Source organism: Cygnus olor, chromosome 5 (genome assembly GCF_009769625.2).
Source record: "Cygnus olor isolate bCygOlo1 chromosome 5, bCygOlo1.pri.v2, whole genome shotgun sequence".
In the NCBI taxonomy this organism is placed as follows: Eukaryota; Metazoa; Chordata; class Aves; order Anseriformes; family Anatidae; genus Cygnus; species Cygnus olor.
In genome coordinates, this window is record NC_049173.1 from 26,559,445 (window position 1) to 26,578,389 (window position 18,945).

The 18,945-nt window shown below is 41.0% G+C and overlaps 2 protein-coding genes across 5 annotated transcripts in view; one reads left to right on the forward strand and one right to left on the reverse strand.

The window, feature by feature from the left end:
- The window catches only part of LOC121071615 (protein only RNase P catalytic subunit), a 46,184-nt gene extending 42,298 nt beyond the window's left edge, over window positions 1-3,886 (reverse strand). The window contains exons 1-3 of one of the 2 annotated variants that reach the window (XM_040560015.1): window positions 3,759-3,886; window positions 1,974-3,356; window positions 805-852 (exon numbers count right to left, since the gene is read on the reverse strand). In XM_040560015.1, the coding sequence (XP_040415949.1) occupies window positions 805-852; window positions 1,974-2,971 (1,046 nt within the window). In that variant the 5' untranslated portion in view covers window positions 2,972-3,356; window positions 3,759-3,886. Of the gene's footprint in view, window positions 1-804; window positions 853-1,973; window positions 3,357-3,740 lie in introns of both variants that reach the window. The other variant, XM_040560016.1, reaches the window with a different exon arrangement.
- Window positions 3,887-3,974: 88 nt separating this feature from the next.
- Window positions 3,975-18,484, forward strand: PPP2R3C (protein phosphatase 2 regulatory subunit B''gamma). 3 transcript variants are annotated; one of them, XM_040560019.1, is made up of 13 exons: window positions 3,975-4,124; window positions 4,394-4,521; window positions 5,650-5,754; window positions 6,333-6,445; window positions 7,291-7,388; window positions 10,232-10,302; window positions 10,989-11,121; window positions 12,238-12,293; window positions 12,366-12,441; window positions 13,069-13,205; window positions 14,780-14,917; window positions 17,265-17,324; window positions 18,022-18,484. In XM_040560019.1, exons 1-13 carry the CDS (start codon window positions 4,076-4,078, stop codon window positions 18,208-18,210), a joined length of 1,353 nt encoding a protein of 450 aa, XP_040415953.1. In that variant the 5' UTR covers window positions 3,975-4,075; the 3' UTR covers window positions 18,211-18,484. The 3 variants fall into 3 exon arrangements, with proteins under 3 accessions (XP_040415953.1, XP_040415952.1, XP_040415951.1); XM_040560018.1 differs by having other exon boundaries at window positions 3,986-4,124; window positions 4,391-4,521; XM_040560017.1 differs by having other exon boundaries at window positions 3,998-4,248.
- The last annotated feature ends 461 nt before the right edge of the window (window positions 18,485-18,945 follow it).

The window sequence follows — 18,945 nt, forward strand, 5'->3', positions numbered from 1 at the left end:
AGCAGCAGTCTCTGTGTGCGCTTTTACTTAGGAGTAGCAGTGCATTATTAGGAACCACCACTTAGTGTACTACTGTGAATCACCAAAATAGCCTAATCTATTGGAAACATTCTTATAATTCATACATTTGCAGTTTCCAAATTGCTACAAAACCACAGAATTAGGTTTCAAATAGAATGGTAACCCTTACAATAGGAATTTACAGACATTAAGAAAACTGTGCTGTAATATAAACATGCATCCAAGTTACCCCTATGGAAAACCAACATAAGAATCATTTATTGCGTCTTCACTCAAATCAGGTGGGAAGGGAGAACCCTTGCATCTGTACAAATTACTGCAAGGTACGAATAGCAACAGAGAGCTTTCAAGGTGACATCAATTTACACCCCAAAGCCACTCTACTAAATATCCTGTTAAACCACAGTGTTGTAAAGCCAACCAAAAAGTTAGTCTTTAATTCCTAAACATTAAACAAATAAGCCATGCTGTAAAATAGCATTTTTTTAAATTATGTTTCTCTGTGTTTTTGTTTGTTTTTGGGTTTTTGGTTTTTTTTTTTGTCTCTGCTATGCTCAGCATAGCTCCTTTTCAACTCTACCTCTTGGGTCTTGTTTCATGCACAAGAATGAGTTGGAAATTGGAGTCTGGGAAGTCATACATACACAATGAAAATTCATATTCTCAAGGATTAAAATATTTTCGTATACAAAGATATAGAAAAAAAAAATTATAGCTATGAGAGAAAAGCTCAAGATTTATCAAAGGACAACAGCTCACTTTTAAATAAAATGTTGCATTTACCTGTTGGTGATGTTGGTCAGGTGTCCTCTCCAGTTCTCTCCCGGTATACTAACATGTACATAGGGAAAGATAAATGACAGTATTAGATCCTTATTTAACAATACCTAAATTACAGATAAAGAACAATTCTATTTTGGTCAACGTTTAGAAATAAAATAGACCAATCAGCCCTGCAAAGAAATTGTACAAAGATTCATATGTAATTTAGCAATGTCTAAAAATATTATGTAATGAATCAGCATTTAACAACATGCAGAGAACACCAAACTCTCCAGTTTACTTTGTCACCAAATATTAAGAACTGTATAAATAACCAGATTGCACATACAATTTCAAGCTGCTGCCTTACACATTCATAAAGCACTTCCGAAATCAAGATGGGAAAGCAGGACTCAAGAATTCTGTGCATGTCATCCTGAGAGATTCAGAAAGATACTCCACGAGTAACATTGCTTATCCCATAATCCTGCATTGAGGCTTTCTCACCACATCATCATCACCCCCACCACTAGTGGTGCCACCACACTCATGTGAAGTCCTTTTTGCCCACAAGATCCAAAACAGAATAATATACATGACAACATGAAATGGCAGACTTCTCTCCCTTTGCCACTGCGTTTATTATCTTAGGCTGCACAATTACACATGCCATGGGCTTTGGGATAGTCATCCCATTTCTCCCCTCCTTTCCTATTGCACACAATGATACACGGAGGTTCTTCAATGTTTTTTGTTGATGATGCTTGTTTGTTTTACAAAGACAATAGGCAACCAAAAATACTGTGATTCTTTGTTGTATACTCAGATCTCTGTATTGGATCTGGCTTTACTCACTAGTAAAAGCCAGTGTTAACCTGCTCTTCAGAAAAACAACAACAAAAACATTTAAAAGAACACCTATTCAGTTACACTCACAGACCTCACTTCTGTGCGTACTCTGTCAGTTTCCTCTGTCAGCAAAAGTTACTTCCCAATCTGCATTGTTTTTGTGAGGCTAAGGGTGCTAGAAGTTGGCAGATTCTATTTCTGTTTGGGAACTGTGTCAAGTGCTTATTCATTTTCAGCCATCAGCATAAACAATATGTTAAGGGATCTTATTAGATTTGATGTGTGGAATAATCAGAATCCCACCTTCGTGAGCTGGAGCTTGCTATTGGAACATTATTTACCTTTCAAACCACAGCTTTATACTCCGCATAAGTGTTTTGTGAGGATATATTTGGTTCTCTCTGAAATATAAGAGGATACCAAACAGCTCTTTTTGTAATTCAGGATCTTTCATACCCCTGCTGTAGTCAAAAAAGGCCTGCAGGACGTCCAGTGTTGGCACCAAATCTTTAGCCAACATTTCACGGTACAGTTCACGTGCGAGGGTCATTTCTTGGTGACGGCAGGCTGCTTTGATACAGGACTCATAGTTCGCTCGTGAAGGAATCATAGCCATTTTTATTTCTTCCAAAACAGTCAATGCCTTTCTCCACTGACCTGAATTACTCAGACCCCTGACAATAAGATTGTAAGCCCCACTTTCTAAAATTTTAAATCTGATTTTCAATATATCATACACGTCACAGATTTCTGAAGTCTTCCCTTGTTGGGCACACAATGCCAGATACTTGACCAACAAGTTATACCCAATGTCACCGTTACTTTTTGCTATGTGAGTCAGCAAGGACTTAGCCACGTCAATGGGGCTGTTGTACCTGATCATACTGTTAAACATCACTTCTTCAAATATTTCTGGTGACGGAAAGCTTTCCCTCAGTCTATTCCATTCCTCAGCCTGTAAAGGTTTTTCTGGAGGCTGTACCTTGGCAAACTTATGCCTTAATGCAATGTGACTTATTCGTTTCTTGGGAGTTCCTGCAGAGGAAGAGAGGCGGAGTTTCTCTTCAGGTATTTGTTTAGTCTCCTCATCCCATCCTTTTTCTTCTTCATAAACAACTTCAGACCTTTTCTTGGTAGGAAAGGCATCAGCTCCTTTGGGATCCACGGGTAAAGCAGTGCTGGAAGATGTCACGAAACTGAAATAGCTAACTTTTTCCCTACTGGGGATGCCAAAAGAGACAGCAAACAGTTGTTGACATCTCGAAACAGGCCAGAACATACGGCATTTCCACAGCAAAGCCTGCAAACCCTGCTGACTAGTTTGAGAAAAGAGTGCCATCACAAGAAGTTATCTCGCTATCAGCTCACGGTGTTGAGAGAAGCTGTAATATGGAAACCAGCTTGCATGGGAAAGTTTATCATAAAGGTCTGAGGGCCGTCACGCTGCATAAGCTTCAGTTTCAGAATGTGTGTTCTGTGAGTCTTTTGCAATTATTATTGAAACAAAAAAAGGTAAAATGTCTTTAAAAAAAAAAGAAAATTACTCAGACTACAAGAACATTCATCCAAACGAGCGCCCTTCTGTCTAGAGATGATGCTTTGCAGGTTCGCGGCGCAGCATTTCTCTGACAGCTGCCGTACAGAGGAGGTACGTTGCATGCAGCTAGGCCAAGGGCGCAGCGTTTCTTCCTCCTGCCTTCATCCAGGCCAGTTCGAGAGGTTCCCTAAAAACAAGCACAGCAGCCCGCACCGTCACGCCCTGCTCCGCACCACCCACACCGCCACCGTCACGGCTCGCTGCACCCGGACACCTCCAGGCCAGGAACCGCCCCGGGGGCCCTCGGGCAGCCCCGGCACGGCCCCCCCGCCCCCCGCCCGGTGCCAAGCCCCGCCTGCTCACCCCCAGCCCCCCCCCCCCCCCACGCCTCGCTGCCACAAACCGGGGGCCCGCAAGCGACGCGGGCTGAACTACAACTCCCAGCGTGCCACGCGGCACGGCGGCGGCGCGCTGCCTGCTGGGAAATGTAGTCTCTCCCCCCCCCCGCTTTCCCCGCCTCACCGCGCCAGAGCGTTGAGGAGCGCGGCCGTTACGCGCGCTCCGCTCTCACCCTGCGGGGCTCGCTCACCTCGCTCGGTGCGCGGCGGCCGTGGGCGCCTCGGTGCCGCGGGGGGCTCGCTGCGGGCCCGCTGCCCGCCCGCGGCGTGGAGCAGAGGCGGCCGCGCGGCGGACAGGGCGCTCACCGCCCCTCTCCCCCGGAAGCGTTACTGGGCGCGCCCGCCGGGCTCACAGCCAATCACATCTCGCGGGGGGTGCATTATAAGCCCGCACGCCGCCAGCGGCCCCTTCCGCCATGTTAGTTGAGGGCGCGGCGCCCGGAGTGCCCGGCGTGCCCGGCGCGTCGGGTGGGTGCAGGGCGCATGCGCGGCGCCGCTGTCCGGGGCCATGGACTGGGCGCGGAGCCTGCGGGGCCGCTTGGCCGCCCGCCGCCTCGGTGAGTGGGCGGGGGGGGGGGGGGGGCGCTGGCTCGTGTTCCTCCTTCTCCTCATCCTCCTCCTCCTTCTGGAAGCCCTCAGCCGGGGCCTGCCTCCCCACTGAGTCTGTTATTGATGTAATAGGTGTGTGCTCCGTTCCTTTCCGCGTAATGACTGCCCCACCGGTCCGTACGGCTGTGTAAGCGGCGGTGTTAGTTCCTCTTCTCGAGTCCTGCGGCGTGCTAGAGCTCTAGAGTCCAACGTGGAAACTGTTTTCTGTGTTAACCAGCCAAAAGGAGCGAGCAGGAGCTGAAAGATGAAGAGATGGAGCTGTTCACAAAGTACTACGTGGAATGGAAGGGCGGGAGGAAAGGTGGCAACCCGTCATACACCAACATCCCGCGCTTCTATTACAGGGTAGGTGGGGCAGCCAAGTAAACAAGAGGCTGTTTCGTCTCATAAAAGGTACTTGTGCTTATTCAAAGGGGCGTTTCAGCCTCAGAAGCTGAAGTATCTTGAGATCTGAAAGATGTGGGTCTCCTATCTCTGTATGCTTACAAATTTCAGCAGTTTCAAATAATTACCAAGCATCTTGTGAAAGGCCATGAAATAGTTTGGTACTCAGGCAGTAGGCTTGGGGGTTTCCTAAAGGTAACAAGTCCTGCTTCTCTTTCAGAGGTACTTCCCTTTTTGGCATACAGGTGTTACAAATAAATACCTTCTTGTTTATATTCAGACACTGTAGGCTGCTACTTTGTGAAAAGGATGGGTCCTTAGTCTTGCAAACTATAGATAAGGCTCTTGCTTACATCTGCCAGAAATGCTTGGTCAGGCGACTTACCTGTGGCATGCATCAGATAGCTTTGGGGGACTATGAGAACAAAAGTTTGACACCTTGATAGTGCTGACATTTATCAGCTTGACGGTTCACTGCTGTCTAGTCTTGTATCGTCCCATATTCCTTAAGATCATGGGTTTCTGCCAACAAAGTTCTCATGTACTTATGTTTCAGTTGATGACTATACATGCAAACATAAGTTCTGATGGTGATAGCATAGTTTTTTGTGTAAACGTTGGTAGAATTTTCATATAAAGCATTCTCCTGTATTTTGCTGACCAAAACACGTCTCATAGACCCGTATGCTTTTGAGAGTCAGGCCTACCATGAAACAGAAAGTGCTGCTCTCTCCTGACTAAAAACACACTAGTAAATGACTCGTGTAGCCCTTCTATCTTGTAACAGTGGGAAAATGCTTCTAAGGTGGGTTACCAGGTATGTGATAGGTCTCCCTGTCTCTCATGTCAACATCCTGCTTTAAATAAGTATTTCAGTAATGAAATAATTTGAGACAGTATGCAAATGTAAAGTACACCTGTAGAAGAAGCAGGTACCACACAGCGTTCTGGTCAGTAGTATGATGTTTTCTGTTGAGTAAACAGCTTTATCTGAGGGTGTGAGTCAGGGTTACCTAAGAATACTTGCTAGCTTTGTAGTTTTTGAATGGTACTACTGTACAGAAAATTAAAACATCACAATGCTTTTAGCTGCCAGCTGAAGATGAAGTCTTGCTTCAGAAATTAAGAGAAGAATCTAGAGCTGTCTTTCTGCAAAGAAAAAGCAGAGAGCTGTTGGATAATGAAGAGCTGCAGGTAAGAAAATATCTTCTGTACATCTTGTAATGACTTTTGACAAACTTCCTTTCTCTGCACAGTTTGAGTATCTGTCGTCAGCACGCAGAATCTTGTGTGGCTGGTAAGGTGCTTTGTATTTGGGCACGTTGCCTTATTGTGAAGTCCTAGATAAAACCAAAGTGCTGAATAGTCTTTGGCTGATAAGGCTAGGTGTAAGACTTCCTCTCGATGTACATGAGGATTAAATCAATGGCTTCTAGTTTTCCAGCACATTCCGTCAATTTCCTAGGGGGCCCAGAAATAGTAAGTATTTGGGTATCCCTGAGAGAAACTCCAGAGACAGCTGAGTGTACTGCAGTGCAAATACAAAGGGATGTGACCCTGGAAATCCTAGTGGTGTGTGTGTAATACCAGTTTAGAGCAGTGGAAGTACTGCTTGCTTGCTTTCCTGTCTGAAGTGATGTGTACTAATTAACTGAGATAGCCTTGCAGTAAAAGCCTTGCATTTTTGCTGCATTTCTTAGATGTTTTGTCTTGTGCACATCGATGTATACAGAGTGATATTTACTTAACCAAATATATAAATGCCTTTCAAGAATCTCTGGTTTCTACTGGACAAACATCAGACATCACCAATGATAGGGGAAGAAGCAATGATCAATTATGAGAACTTCTTGAAAGTTGGTGAAAAAGCTGGACCTAAATGCAAGTAAGGCTTTCTTCTCTTGTATATGCTTACTGTGGCCAAGTTTAAATGGTGCTGTAACTTTTAACTGCTCAAATAAACAGAGACAGTTTAATGGTGACAGAAATCACGTTCATGAAGTTATTGCTGAACATGATGCTTTACATCTTTGCAAAGGTGTATTGCCTGCATCTCTGCAGCCTCTTGATAGAGGTGTTTGCCGAAGAGAATACTATGTTCTTTTGAAGAAATTCTCATCATTGTAAGTATTTTTATGATGTTACTACTTGGAGAGGAAATCATGTCTAGCAATACTGCTTAGCATTCTGTAATATTTTTTGATGGAACCTTTCCTACCAAATATTCTGTGTATGTCATGAAATTAATACTGCTTCTTTATGCTCCTGTGGGAGACTGCTGTCATGCACAGCTATGTTGTGCGTGTAGCTTTGTGATTGAGTTTTAGGCAGAAGCAGGTTAGTTGTCAGTACTGGCAGTTCCTTTTATTACGCATGTGTTATTGCAGTAGGTTGGGAGCTACCAAATATATTGCACTAAAGAGAAATTAGGTTGGAGAAAAACTCTTTAAATGCTCACATTGAAGAGTTTCACATGTATGAGCAGTAGATGCTGCTGCTTTTTGAGTTTACTATTGTTACTTGGGAGGTTCCCAACTAAGTGTGTACTTGCTATGAATACATTCTACACTTGTTGGGTGTAGCAGAGCAAATTAATGTATCTGAAGACACAGAACATGTTCTGTGTTGTTAAAACAGTCTTTAAAGTGTCTGAGTTTTGGGTACGGAATAGCATCTATCAGTACAGTGTAATTAGATGCACAGATGGAGCTTTGTGTTTGTGTTTTACAGGCAGTTCTTCACAGCCAAGATCTTTGCTAAATTACTCCATAACGATCCTTATGGGAGGATATCCATCATGCAGTTTTTCAATTATGTCATGCGAAAAGGTTAGTTGATGTTTCCACTCTTTTGATGAGCAGTTGTTTTGTTTTCAAGGCTATCTTAACCTTTGTTAATTACTTGCTGTTCTCCTCAAAAGCAGTGAGATCTATCCCTTGATTGCTAATGCTGTTGTCGTGGAGGTTTGAGGGGTTTTTGTTACCTTGAGGTGAGAGTTCACTATACCTCTGAAGTCCATCAGCCAGCGAGATCGCTGATCTGTTTATTGTATATGTTATCAATCTAATTTCCTTTATTCAGGCAGTATTGTGAAGAATAATACAATGAACTTCTGTGGCCAGTGTGATCTTAACCTCTGGGATGGGATTGTCCAGCAGATAGCTTTGTTTACCAGCTGTTTTCCCTTCTACAGAGCGTTATCTGTCTTCTGACTGTGCTTGTCCAATATGTAAATGTGTTCTTGTCCATGTCAATATAGCCTTACTATATTGTCAGCTATTTTTGATTATAAGTAGCCTTTGGAGCTGAAAAAATACTAAATCCATATATAAGTATTTAATCTGTATTGGATCTTGTTAACAAGATGAGACTGGGTAGCAGAAAGGAAAGGTTGCTTCATTGCCTTGTCCTGTGTGCTTTCTTGGATCTGGTAGAGCCTTCAGGAGGGGAGAATGGTGTTGCTCTCGAGACCAGCTCAGCTTGTTTAACTTAAATTCTTGAGGTGCAAAGGATGAGAAATGTGTTAAGCAGGAAATCTGGTAAGCAGAAGTGCAAAGTATGCAAGAAGGGAGTGGTGCATCTGTTGACAGCAAATGGCAGACACAAAAGGTACAGGATAGAAAGACTTTCTGTGAAGTCTGTGGAAACTGTGTGCTTTTCAAAAAAGCCTACTGGGAAAGACAGAACAGAGATACACAGCTCTCCATTTCAGTTGTTTCATGGAAGTTTTGCCATAAACACACAAGACTTAATACCTGCCTCCCACTGTGTAAAACAAAACAAAAAAAAGAAACAAAACCACCACCAACAAAACACACACACTTAGACACAGGCAGCTTACTGGCTTTTCAGTGTGTCCCACCTCAGTATGATTGCGTTGTCAGTCCCTGTCCAACACGAGTCCCGTTGCAGTGTTTGCCCCTCTTGGGACGGTTCCACAAAGATCCTTGGTTTTGCTTGCTTTCAGTACAGAACTTCTCCAACAAAATCAGCCCAGTAGCATATCTGTGCAGTAGCTGAGATCATTCCGCTGTCTGTTGGACATTTCTTATGAGCTTTGAAGACCAGACTAGGTTTTGAATTTAAATCTTTTCTTCCTTTCTTTTAGGAGCTTTCAGTTAATACTGTAGACTAGGATTAGTTGTTTCTATCTGTGCTTACTGCTAAGGCTCCTCAGACATGGCAGTGAAAAGATGGGGTGGGGGAAGCAACAGATGAGGGGAGTTACCCCACAGCTGCCTTGGAGCAGTGCAGTCCCACATCCCACCTGGTTTTGACAGAGGCCATGCAGCTGAGCTGTCCGTCTCTAGAGGGGATGCTGCAGCAGGGAAGAGGCCAGAACATCCTAAAAATCAGCTTATACTGCTCTGACTAGGATGCCTCATGGTATTCTCTAAGCAACTGAGCTTTGGGTTTTTTTCTTTTATATGCTTGTAAAGGTTTTAGGAATAGCGGTGGGCATTCGTGTACTTATCCCAAACATGTAGCGTTCTGTTTTTATCCTTCCTGCCTCCACTTGGAGGATTTCCTACTGTCATGGATTACAGCCTCTCTTCCTATTTCATAATGATCTGTGCAACCCTTCTGGGAAGGTCTGAGAGACAAGCAAAGTTAGTAACTGAATAATAGAGAAGCATTTCCCAAAGCACTGTCTAACTCCAGAAACAGTCGTCCTTCAGGAAAAACAGTGGTTGAATTTGTTGGCTTTGCTGCACGAGTCAAGCACGGTAAAAGCATCTTGAATCACTTCAGGGTGTATGATGCACTTACCTGTAAACTTCAGCCAGCCATAAAATGGCCTCACCAGCCGGCCACTGGCATCTTTGAGTGATACTTGGTCCACCTTGACAAGCACTTAACCCTGAAGAGAAGAATGTTGGTATGAAGTACCAACATTCTTCAATAACAACATGCTTCATAAGGGGAGCTTTTAAACTGTTTCTTCATAAAATGAAAGTTAGATTTAGCACAGAGTATGGGAATAAGTTTTCTCTTGTCTGATCTGTACTCCATCTCTGTTACCGTGTTTTAACAATGGCAGGGCAACTGGAAAATGCAGTTCAAGTTGTGACCATAAAGGTTTCCTGACTTAACTCTTGCAGCTCTGGATATCCCTGCCATCAAGCACGTTGTCCTGTAATTTATCTGATTTAATTTATCTGATTAATGCACCTTCTCATTTCAAAAACAGATGCTTGTGCTATTTTAATTCTACTGTTGTATTGTAACTCAGAAGTGAGGTTGCTACAGTTGGGTGTAGCTGCAGTGCCTCACGCTGCCCAAGGGGCTGTAGCAATCTAACAAGCAATTTGTATACCACATTGTACAGCTGTTTTTAATGCTCTACAAGTAGTTCAGTGAGAGAACAAACCCGTCTGATTCAACATACCAGATAAAATGTGGTACCTGCTCAGCCATTACTCACAGCTGGTTATTACAGGGCAGTCTTGGTCACAGCATGCCGCATATCACTAGTGACTCTTATCAGTTTGGAGACTGAACCAGGGTTTCTCAGCAGGGTTGGTACCTACCTGCTTAAATCTCTGAAAAACAGGAAATAGAGGTTGTTAATATCTAACAGTTCTGCCTGAATAACTTCAAATTTTGGTGAGGCCTCAAAAAAAAAAAATCTCTAGGTTTTTACACTACAATTCTGTTTTCTGTTTTGCAGTGTGGCTTCATCAGACAAGAATTGGTCTCAGTTTATATGACGTGGCAGGACAGGGTTACCTCAGAGAATCGGTAAGTACATTCTTGGTTAACTTAATGTCTGTCTTCACTCACGTGATAGAGCATTGAAACAACATAATCTAGATTTGGGGAGGGCACACTTGTTAAGATAAATATTGATCTGTATACTAGAAATTCGGTGGTGAGAGGGCTGCCAGCCTTTTTAACTTACAGGTAATTCTCTGAAAAAGAGACTAGCTCTTTACTAGCTCTGTTAGGATATAGTAGAAATCACAAAACTATGGCTAGAGTGGGCTTCAGTGAAATTAATCTCCTAACAGAAGTTAATATTGTAAAATAAAAAGGTTCTAGTTACTGCCCTCCTTAAAAAGATATATTAAAGAATGTTCAGCAATAGGGTAATCTAGTTGGGAGTTACACATTGGTATTTGAAAAAGGTGCAGTTGGAACGCATTTATATTTACATGTGAAAATCATCTAATTTTTAACCTTCTGCTTTATTTGCAGACCATTTCAGTCATTGCACCACATGTACATGTTACGCGTCTGACCTAGGATTTCTTGAACACTGATACTAGCTCTTTTGCCTGCATTTATGTTCTTTCCTGCATTGTTGCTGGGTTGTATTTTTAATTAAGTGTATGTGACAGGGTGGAGTGTAGCAAACAACTATGCTTTAAACAACAGTAGTGTTTAAAGCTTCTGTATGTGTGCTCTTTTCTTTCTTAATTCTGCAGGATTTAGAAAACTATATTTTGGAACTCATCCCTACTTTGCCACAGCTGGATGGCTTAGAAAAATCTTTTTACTCCTTTTATGTCTGCACAGCAGTTAGAAAGTTCTTCTTCTTTCTGGATCCTCTCAGAACAGGTAGGTCTGTGTTTCTCAAATTCTAAATATGTGGGAATATTTTCACTTCTAAAATGTTTCTACCGAAGCTACTTGTGCCTTCAAAATAATATATAGTTATATTTGTAAGGTCCCATTCAGCAGTACTGTATTTGAATATTAATCTCCCCTGAAGACCATGAGGCTTTCCACGGGTTGGGTAGTCGACTCGCACTGCTAATGAGTTGTACTGAGGTATCCACCAGCTGAGGTAGTACGGAGTTACAGAAATTAACAGATAAGACATTGTTTCATCATAATATGTCATTAGCAGTAGCTAATTTTATAAGTGTTTAAAATATGTAGAAAACAGTAACTTATGAACTGTGGGGCAGAACATCCACAGGACTGAGGAAATGCTCAAGAATGCTTATTGTGATGCACTTCTCTTGTGTTTAAACTTGAGCACACCATATAAGCTCACTAGAAGAGGTTTGCAGTTATGGCTGCTAATTCTCTTGTTACAGCTGTAGCTTACTCAGGCAAGAATTTGATTTTATTCCCCCATCCTTGAATTAAGTCACAAACTGCATTTTCGAGATTTTTGCTGTGCCACTTGAAGATGTCAGAGTTGTGTGGGCAGTACCCTCTAGCAGAGGTAATAACAAGCATGTAGAGAGGGTGTATGTGAAGCTACAACGTCATTCTGCACAGCTGTTTGTGTAGTATCTGCCCACTGGTAAAAGCTTCATCAGCAGAAGTTTTTGTCAGGTCTGTAGTTTCTGAAAATGTAAAAATCACATTGCTTCAGGGACACTTTTTCTAGTAAACATTTTAAGCATATGCTTTCTTTTTATCTTTTTTTATTTTACCCTTTGAGTTGAACATTTATATTTTTATCTAGTTTTCTGGCTTTCAGAGTTGCAACCTAACTCCTCTTCTACCAATATCAGACTAGTTTTGTTCCATCATTTGAAAAGCTACTTTTATTTTATCATTTAAATGACTGCATTATCCTTGATGTAAGAATTTATATTTTTTGTACTTTAAAAAAACAAAAAGGCATTTTTTTGTGCTGAGAACCAGGTAAATGAGAACAGCCAAATGGATGTGTTGGCTAGGTGACTGTTAAAATGCATTTTCTTCTTCTTGCTGCAGGGAAGATAAAGATACAGGATATCTTAGCTTGCAGCTTCCTGGATGACTTACTGGAGGTAAAGATCTATTAATATATACTATTGTATTTAGTTTACTATTTCTGAATTCTAACTTTATATTTCACTTAGTTAAGGGATGAAGAACTCTCTAAAGAAAGTCAGGAAACAAATTGGTTTTCTGCTCCTTCTGCGTTAAGAGTTTATGGTAGGTTCCTTTTATGTATGTGAACACTTCTTTTTCTCCACATTGTATGACTTAGGAAAAATAACACTAGGAATTTGATTGTTATTTTTTTCTCTTTAAATCCTTCTGATAACTTGTCTTTTCAACTCCTTTAGCCATCTTTTCAGTATATCCTCCTGACTTTACAGTTTCTGTTCTCTAATGTTGCTCTTTACCTCAGTTTTATCCTGCCATTTTCTGTTCCCTCTGGCATAAGGTACAAGATTCCTCTGTAACCTTCTCTTTTGACAGTTCTGCTCATACTTTTATCACCTTTAGATCTTTTTTGTTTACAGCAGATCTGTTTAAAATGTTCTTGTCAGTCTTTTACACCTTTATATAAACAGCCTTTACTTTTGAGCTGTTAATTTATAGTGGAACTATTTAGTGCCTTGTTATGGGAGTTCTGATGGCCCAGTCCGTGCCCCCGACATGTTGTGCTCATTTGTGTTGCTCTGTGAATATTATTGTGGATCTAGCGGATTCCCACTTAACTACGTTAATTTTATGATGAAAATTAAATTAGCATTAAACACACTAAATTTTCTTTCTCTATTGAAACAGTTTGGTGATATAGCAATAATATATTTTGTCCTGTCTCCTCCCTAGGGCAGTACTTAAACCTTGATAAAGATCACAATGGCATGCTCAGCAAAGAAGAACTGTCCCGATATGGAACAGGGACTCTGACCAACATATTTTTGGATCGTGTTTTTCAGGAATGCTTAACTTATGATGGAGAAATGGTAATTGAATATTTATACTCTGTTCACAAGATAAAAGCTTTTTCTTATTGATGAGGAAAATGTCTCAAAAGCAGTATCTTAAAAAAAAAAGTTTGGGATGAAGCAACTTTTATTTGTTGTTCACAGAAATGACAGTGCAGCAGATTAGAAAATTAATTTTCTAACATCAGGATGATTGCAGTGTGGTTGGAAAATGAGTTGTTTGCTTTGAAAAGTAGTGGTGTTAGGAAATCCAGATAACCTAGGATAGAACTTCTCTTCCACTTGCAGATTCAGTAATACAAAGTGCATGTTGCAAAAAATGTATACATATAGCCGTGCTTCTCAATTATGTTTCATTATTTAAAGAGAGACACATTTCGTACTATTGCAAGTTGCCTTCATGATGAAGTGTTCAGGTTTGCTAATAGTGTTGGTTCTTGTTGTTGTTGTAGGCTTTATATAGCTGTGAAACATGCGAAGTCTAACTAAATTACAGTTAAAACAAAACCTGAGCCCTAGGTTTATTTTGAAAGCTTAAGTTAATGCATCGCTACTTACAATGTCTGCATTCAGATGACTTAGAATCCATAGAATCACAGAGGTTATGGAGAGAGATCCTCTTAGTTGCCTCCGGTTTGCTGGACTTGCTCCAGTAGGCCCGTATCTCACTTGTACTTGGGAGTCCAGAAGAGGTTAGCCAGCACTCAGGTGTGGGCATATATATATATATAGAGAGAGAGAGAGAGAGAGAGAGTGCTGTTGTCAGCTGCCTTTGCTGCACTGTCTTGTGGTCAGCTTTGTGCCCATGAGGACTCCCAGCTCCTGTGCAAAGCTGCTTTCCTCTAGTTAGCCCACAGGCTGTACTGGGGCATGGGGTTTTCCCTCCCTAGATGCAGGATTTTGCATTCCCTCTGTTGAATTCAATGAGATGATCGTTTCTCCAGTCTGAGGTCCTTCTGATTGGAAGCAGAACCTGCTGGTGTTTAAGGTAGACATGGTTATTGCATTCACAGGACTGTAGGAATTTGGCCCTTGGTTGTCACAACTGTATGTTAATCAGGAAAGCAAGAATCAGTACTAGTGGAAAAAGTAAGAAAAGTGAAGAAATGTACAAATCTTTGCTTGCTAATGCTTTAACCACATGGTTTGCCAGGCTACCTACTCTGGTCTAAGAATTGTGTACTTTTATTGGTCATATAGTTTACTCTTGGATAACAGTGGGATTACTACTACTGGATATTTCTGATTTGTTTATGACAACTTATTACAGCTTTTTTAACTGGTTAGGTATGCTCAGCAGCCTAAAGATGTAATGAACATTGTTTAAAAGTGTGTATGGAGCTTGTTTAATTTGGATTTATGCTTGGAATCCTATTTTGCATCTAAAATGGCAGAATCTCCTATCCACAGCAGTCACTAGAAACTAACTTTTCTGTTCGCATTGCTGGTAGCAGCCATTTTTTATTTCATGTCGTCCTTTTCAGAAAATAGACTGATCCCCTACAATGAAATAGCTGCCAATTATAATGTTCCTGCTTGCAAAATCAATTTAGAAAGAAGACTGTAATAAACATGATTGTGTCTACTTTTAGGACTATAAAACCTACCTGGACTTTGTACTCGCATTAGAAAACAGAAAGGAGCCTGCAGCTCTGCAATATATTTTCAAACTGCTTGATATAGAGAACAAAGGATACCTGAATGTCTTTTCCCTTAATTATTTCTTTAGGGTAAGTCTCTTTATACAGGTAGGCCATTTTCTGCGTTTATGGTGTTATAGCCTGTGTGCTTCTGCATGCAGATCTGCAGGGAATCACTTTGAATTACCAATACCCACTGGGAGGCTAGTAACTGCTTGTAAGAAGATTTAAAATATTTTTTAAAAAATTGCAAAACTTGGAAAGAATTCAAAAGGTATTTCAACATTTTATCTGCAGTTGAAATTAACTGTTTTGATTTCATTTAGGAAAAATATTTTCTATTGGTTTCAAAAAAGGTCCTTAAAATTGCCTAATTATTACCTGTTAAAATCTCTTATGATGGTTCTAGTTGGTTATTGCTCATGCGTTTAATTTCCACTGTAATCCTAAAATACGATACAAGAAATGAAAATACTGAAATGCAGTGGTGGCCTGTACAGCTGTGGGATTTTTTCATCCAGGGTACCCCTCGCAAAAAGCCTTTCACATATTTAATACTCTATTTTTTCTTTTTTCCCCAAATAGGTCTGAAATAATGTTTTTGAGTTGATGTTAGACTTAATCTAAGACTGTAAAGTATCCCTTTTGAATTATGGCTTTGGGGGTGGGGTTCTTTTTCTGGTTTGTGGTGTTCTTTTCTAATTGATACCTTGGGTGTCTTGGGAAGGGGAATGTCAGAGTAAAGTAGTATTTTTGTTGTCCGTAGGTTCCCAGCTTGGGACTACATTTTTGCGGTTGGTTTCGGCTGAGTTGAGAGCATGATGCTTTTTGTTCATGTTCAAGGCCTTCTTTTGGTGATATTTATTCAGACACAGGAACAAATGCTTCAGTTTTCTGTATGTGGGTCATCATATTAAAACTTCAAAAATAAATGTTGTCATACTTCTCCCTGTGCTCAAAGTATGAGGACCAAGGCACATCAGTCAACTCGTTAAGTGTTCAGGCCTACTCAAAGGCATAGTCTTATACCCACCTTCTTTCTTTATGTTCGGATGGAGGCTTATTGCAATAAACTTTGGTAGGGACTATAACCATATCATTTCATAAACAAAAAAAAAAGGACTTCTTATCTTGAAGACCTTTCTTAAAAAGGAAAGGTGTTTTTTTTAAAAAAAACAAAAAACAAACTTTTTTTTAAACCGCATTTTGGAATCAAAGTAATTTAGGGTGGAAAAGAACTTGTGGGATCGCCTGCTGAGGGCAGGGCTGGCTTCATAGTGAGGTTAAGCTGTTCCAGGCCTTGTTCAGGCAAATTTGGGGTATTTCCAAGGACAGAGACACGGTAGCCCGTTTGGGCACTGTGTTCCAGTGCTTGATGACCTTGCTGAGAATATCTTATCCCCCAACCCTTTCCCCTGTCTTGGCCTAATCAGAATGTCCCTTGCTGCAGTTAGTGTCCATTCCTTTTGTCCTTGCACTGTGCATCTCCAAGAGGAGCATGGCTGTCATCTCTCTAACTGCCTGCTAGGTTGCTGAACTAGCATGTAGGTTTGTACCACCAGCTTTGGCTTTCTGTTCTCCAGGCTAATAAATCGTCTTATCAAGCCTCTCTTCCCATCTGTGCTTGCTTTGGCTACCTGAGCATCCCGATGGCCCTCTAGTGGGCTCGCAGTGGTTTGTCAATGTCTGTCACAGACTGGAGAGCCCAAGGCTGCATCTGGACCATAGTGATACAGCTGTCCTAGCAGGGCTGTGCAGCTTGTGCTAGTGAAGCAAATGGTTTTGTTCACAGTTGTCGTTTGCAGGCAGAGGTTTGGTGATGCAGCTCTAAATAGCCTTGCATTAACAGAGCTAATAGTAGCAAATACTGTCTTACTCCAGATCAGAAATGCCTACTTAAAGCATGAAGCAGGAGAATCCTTCCATGCACAGACAAATGCTCGAATAGAAAAATGCACCACCTCCTTCGCATTATTATTTGATCAGTCATAATACAAGTTCCATTTTCAAAGCAATTGCAAGTCAGTAGCCACACTGCTTTGTCTGTCTGCTGATCGGTCTTTCTCCTTTTCTATTTCCCTAGTCTGTATTTCACATTTTCTAGGACAACGGAACCTTCTGGTTTTATTGTATTCCTGTCTTGAGTGGTGAATGGTAATATTCAAGTGTCTGCATGTCCTGTTTGCAGAACGCTCAAATGCTGGTCATAATGATCCTGGGTTCTTGTTACGCTGACAAAGAGCTGTGGACCTAGAGATGTGTATCATTGATTGTCGTAACTCACCGCCGCCTTACTTGTGGAAGAGAATTGACTGCAAGCTGTGCTGTTAATGCTTTGTCACAAGGCAATACAGCTTAAGATGCAGAAGCATTTTAAAAAGTTTCTTACAGCGTCAGTATAACACTGGACTGCTTTTTTCTAACTTCTGTTTTTTAGGCTATTCAGGAACAAATGAAAATCCATGGACAAGAACCGGTTTCTTTTCAGGATGTGAAGGTTAGTTTTCCTGAATAGAGAACTACATAAAATATTTGAATAAAGATTTTATAACTTGCTTAATATTGTAGTTTCTAGGTTGATGCATATTTACTTGCAGAGTAGTACAGGTGAATCTGACTTGTTATAGGTTTGAAAATGTCTTTCTGTTCAGCGGTTGCTTTGTAAGAAAAATCTGGTATTCAGCTGTTCTAGTAGTTTCCATATTTAATAGATGCATTGGCTGTTAATATGTACTGCTCTGCCTTAAAGATATTTCCTATATCCATTTCATAATTCAGGATCATCCCTCTGTGGGGGGTGTGGAGTTGACTAAAACCAACTATCAATAAAATTTGCCTCACTGCTGCCTACTAACATCTAGCAATTTTAGCACTAAAAGTACAAAAGCTTCTATAAAACTTAACTTACACAAATGAACTGAGTTTCATGTTGCTACTTTGAGCCCAAAGCCTCCCCAGAAAAGCAAGTTCTTATTTGAGCTCTGTGAGCTGAGCACACTGGTCCTATCTGTAGCTGCTATTATGTTTTGTATCTTAAAATGGTTAGAGACTCGAAGTCTTGTTTTGTAAACTGGTGAGGATGTCACTAGTTATCCAAAGATCATTCTGTATATGGTATAAAGTCACTATTATTCTACTCATTAATGTGTGGGGGCTTTTTTCCCCCAATTTTGGCTTTTTTTTTTCTTTCACAGGATGAAATCTTTGATATGGTAAAGCCTAAGGATCCTTACAAAATCTCCCTTCAGGATTTAATCAATAGCAGTCAAGGAGACACTGTTACCAGCATTCTAATTGATCTGAATGGGTTCTGGACATACGAGAATAGAGAGGTTCTTGTGGCAAGTGATAATGACAGCACTGCTGACGTTGATGATACGTGACTTTGAACAGGAGTAGACTGTATCCATTGAGATATCTCTAACTGAAGCATTCATTAACTGTTGGAAGCTGGAAACATTCATTACTTGAATCGATGTCTCTTCCATTTTACTCCTTCCCACCTTATTCCCCCTCAAGCATATGATATAAAATGTGGTACAGAGGAATTGCAGAACTAATTCCTGAAAACAAACCAGCAAGTCTTGTTTAAGAGGTAGCTATGGTCTGGTGTGTGTGCGGTGTGGTTTTTTAAATAAATATTTGTGGACTTTTTCCTTAAACACAAAGCCTTTTTATTATTTGAACATTCTAATATGGAATGTGAATTTATCCTGAAAGCGAGAACGAGTTTCTTGGGTATCCTCAGCGCCACCCTGTATCCACACAGCCATCCGGGGCCTCCCACAGCATTCCTTGTGGCTTCGTGTAATGACAGCACTGTTACGCATCCTGCTGTAAAGGCAAAGGTCTTCAGCAAGACCTAAACAGCTTAGGCATTTTTCTTGATTTGTATGTCTAGCTTTGTCTGGCAGAAAGGGTAACTATTCAATCAGTTCAACATTTATTCGCTTGCTTGCTTCTGAAGAGTTTCCTGGACAGAAATGGAACCACCCTAGCTGTAGGTCTGGTTAAAACTAATCCAAATACCTGTATAAAGGCTTTCACTAACTTAAATTACATAAAATAGTTGCATAGGAGGTTAACTTAACTACAGCTGTAGCTCAGCTATGTAATTA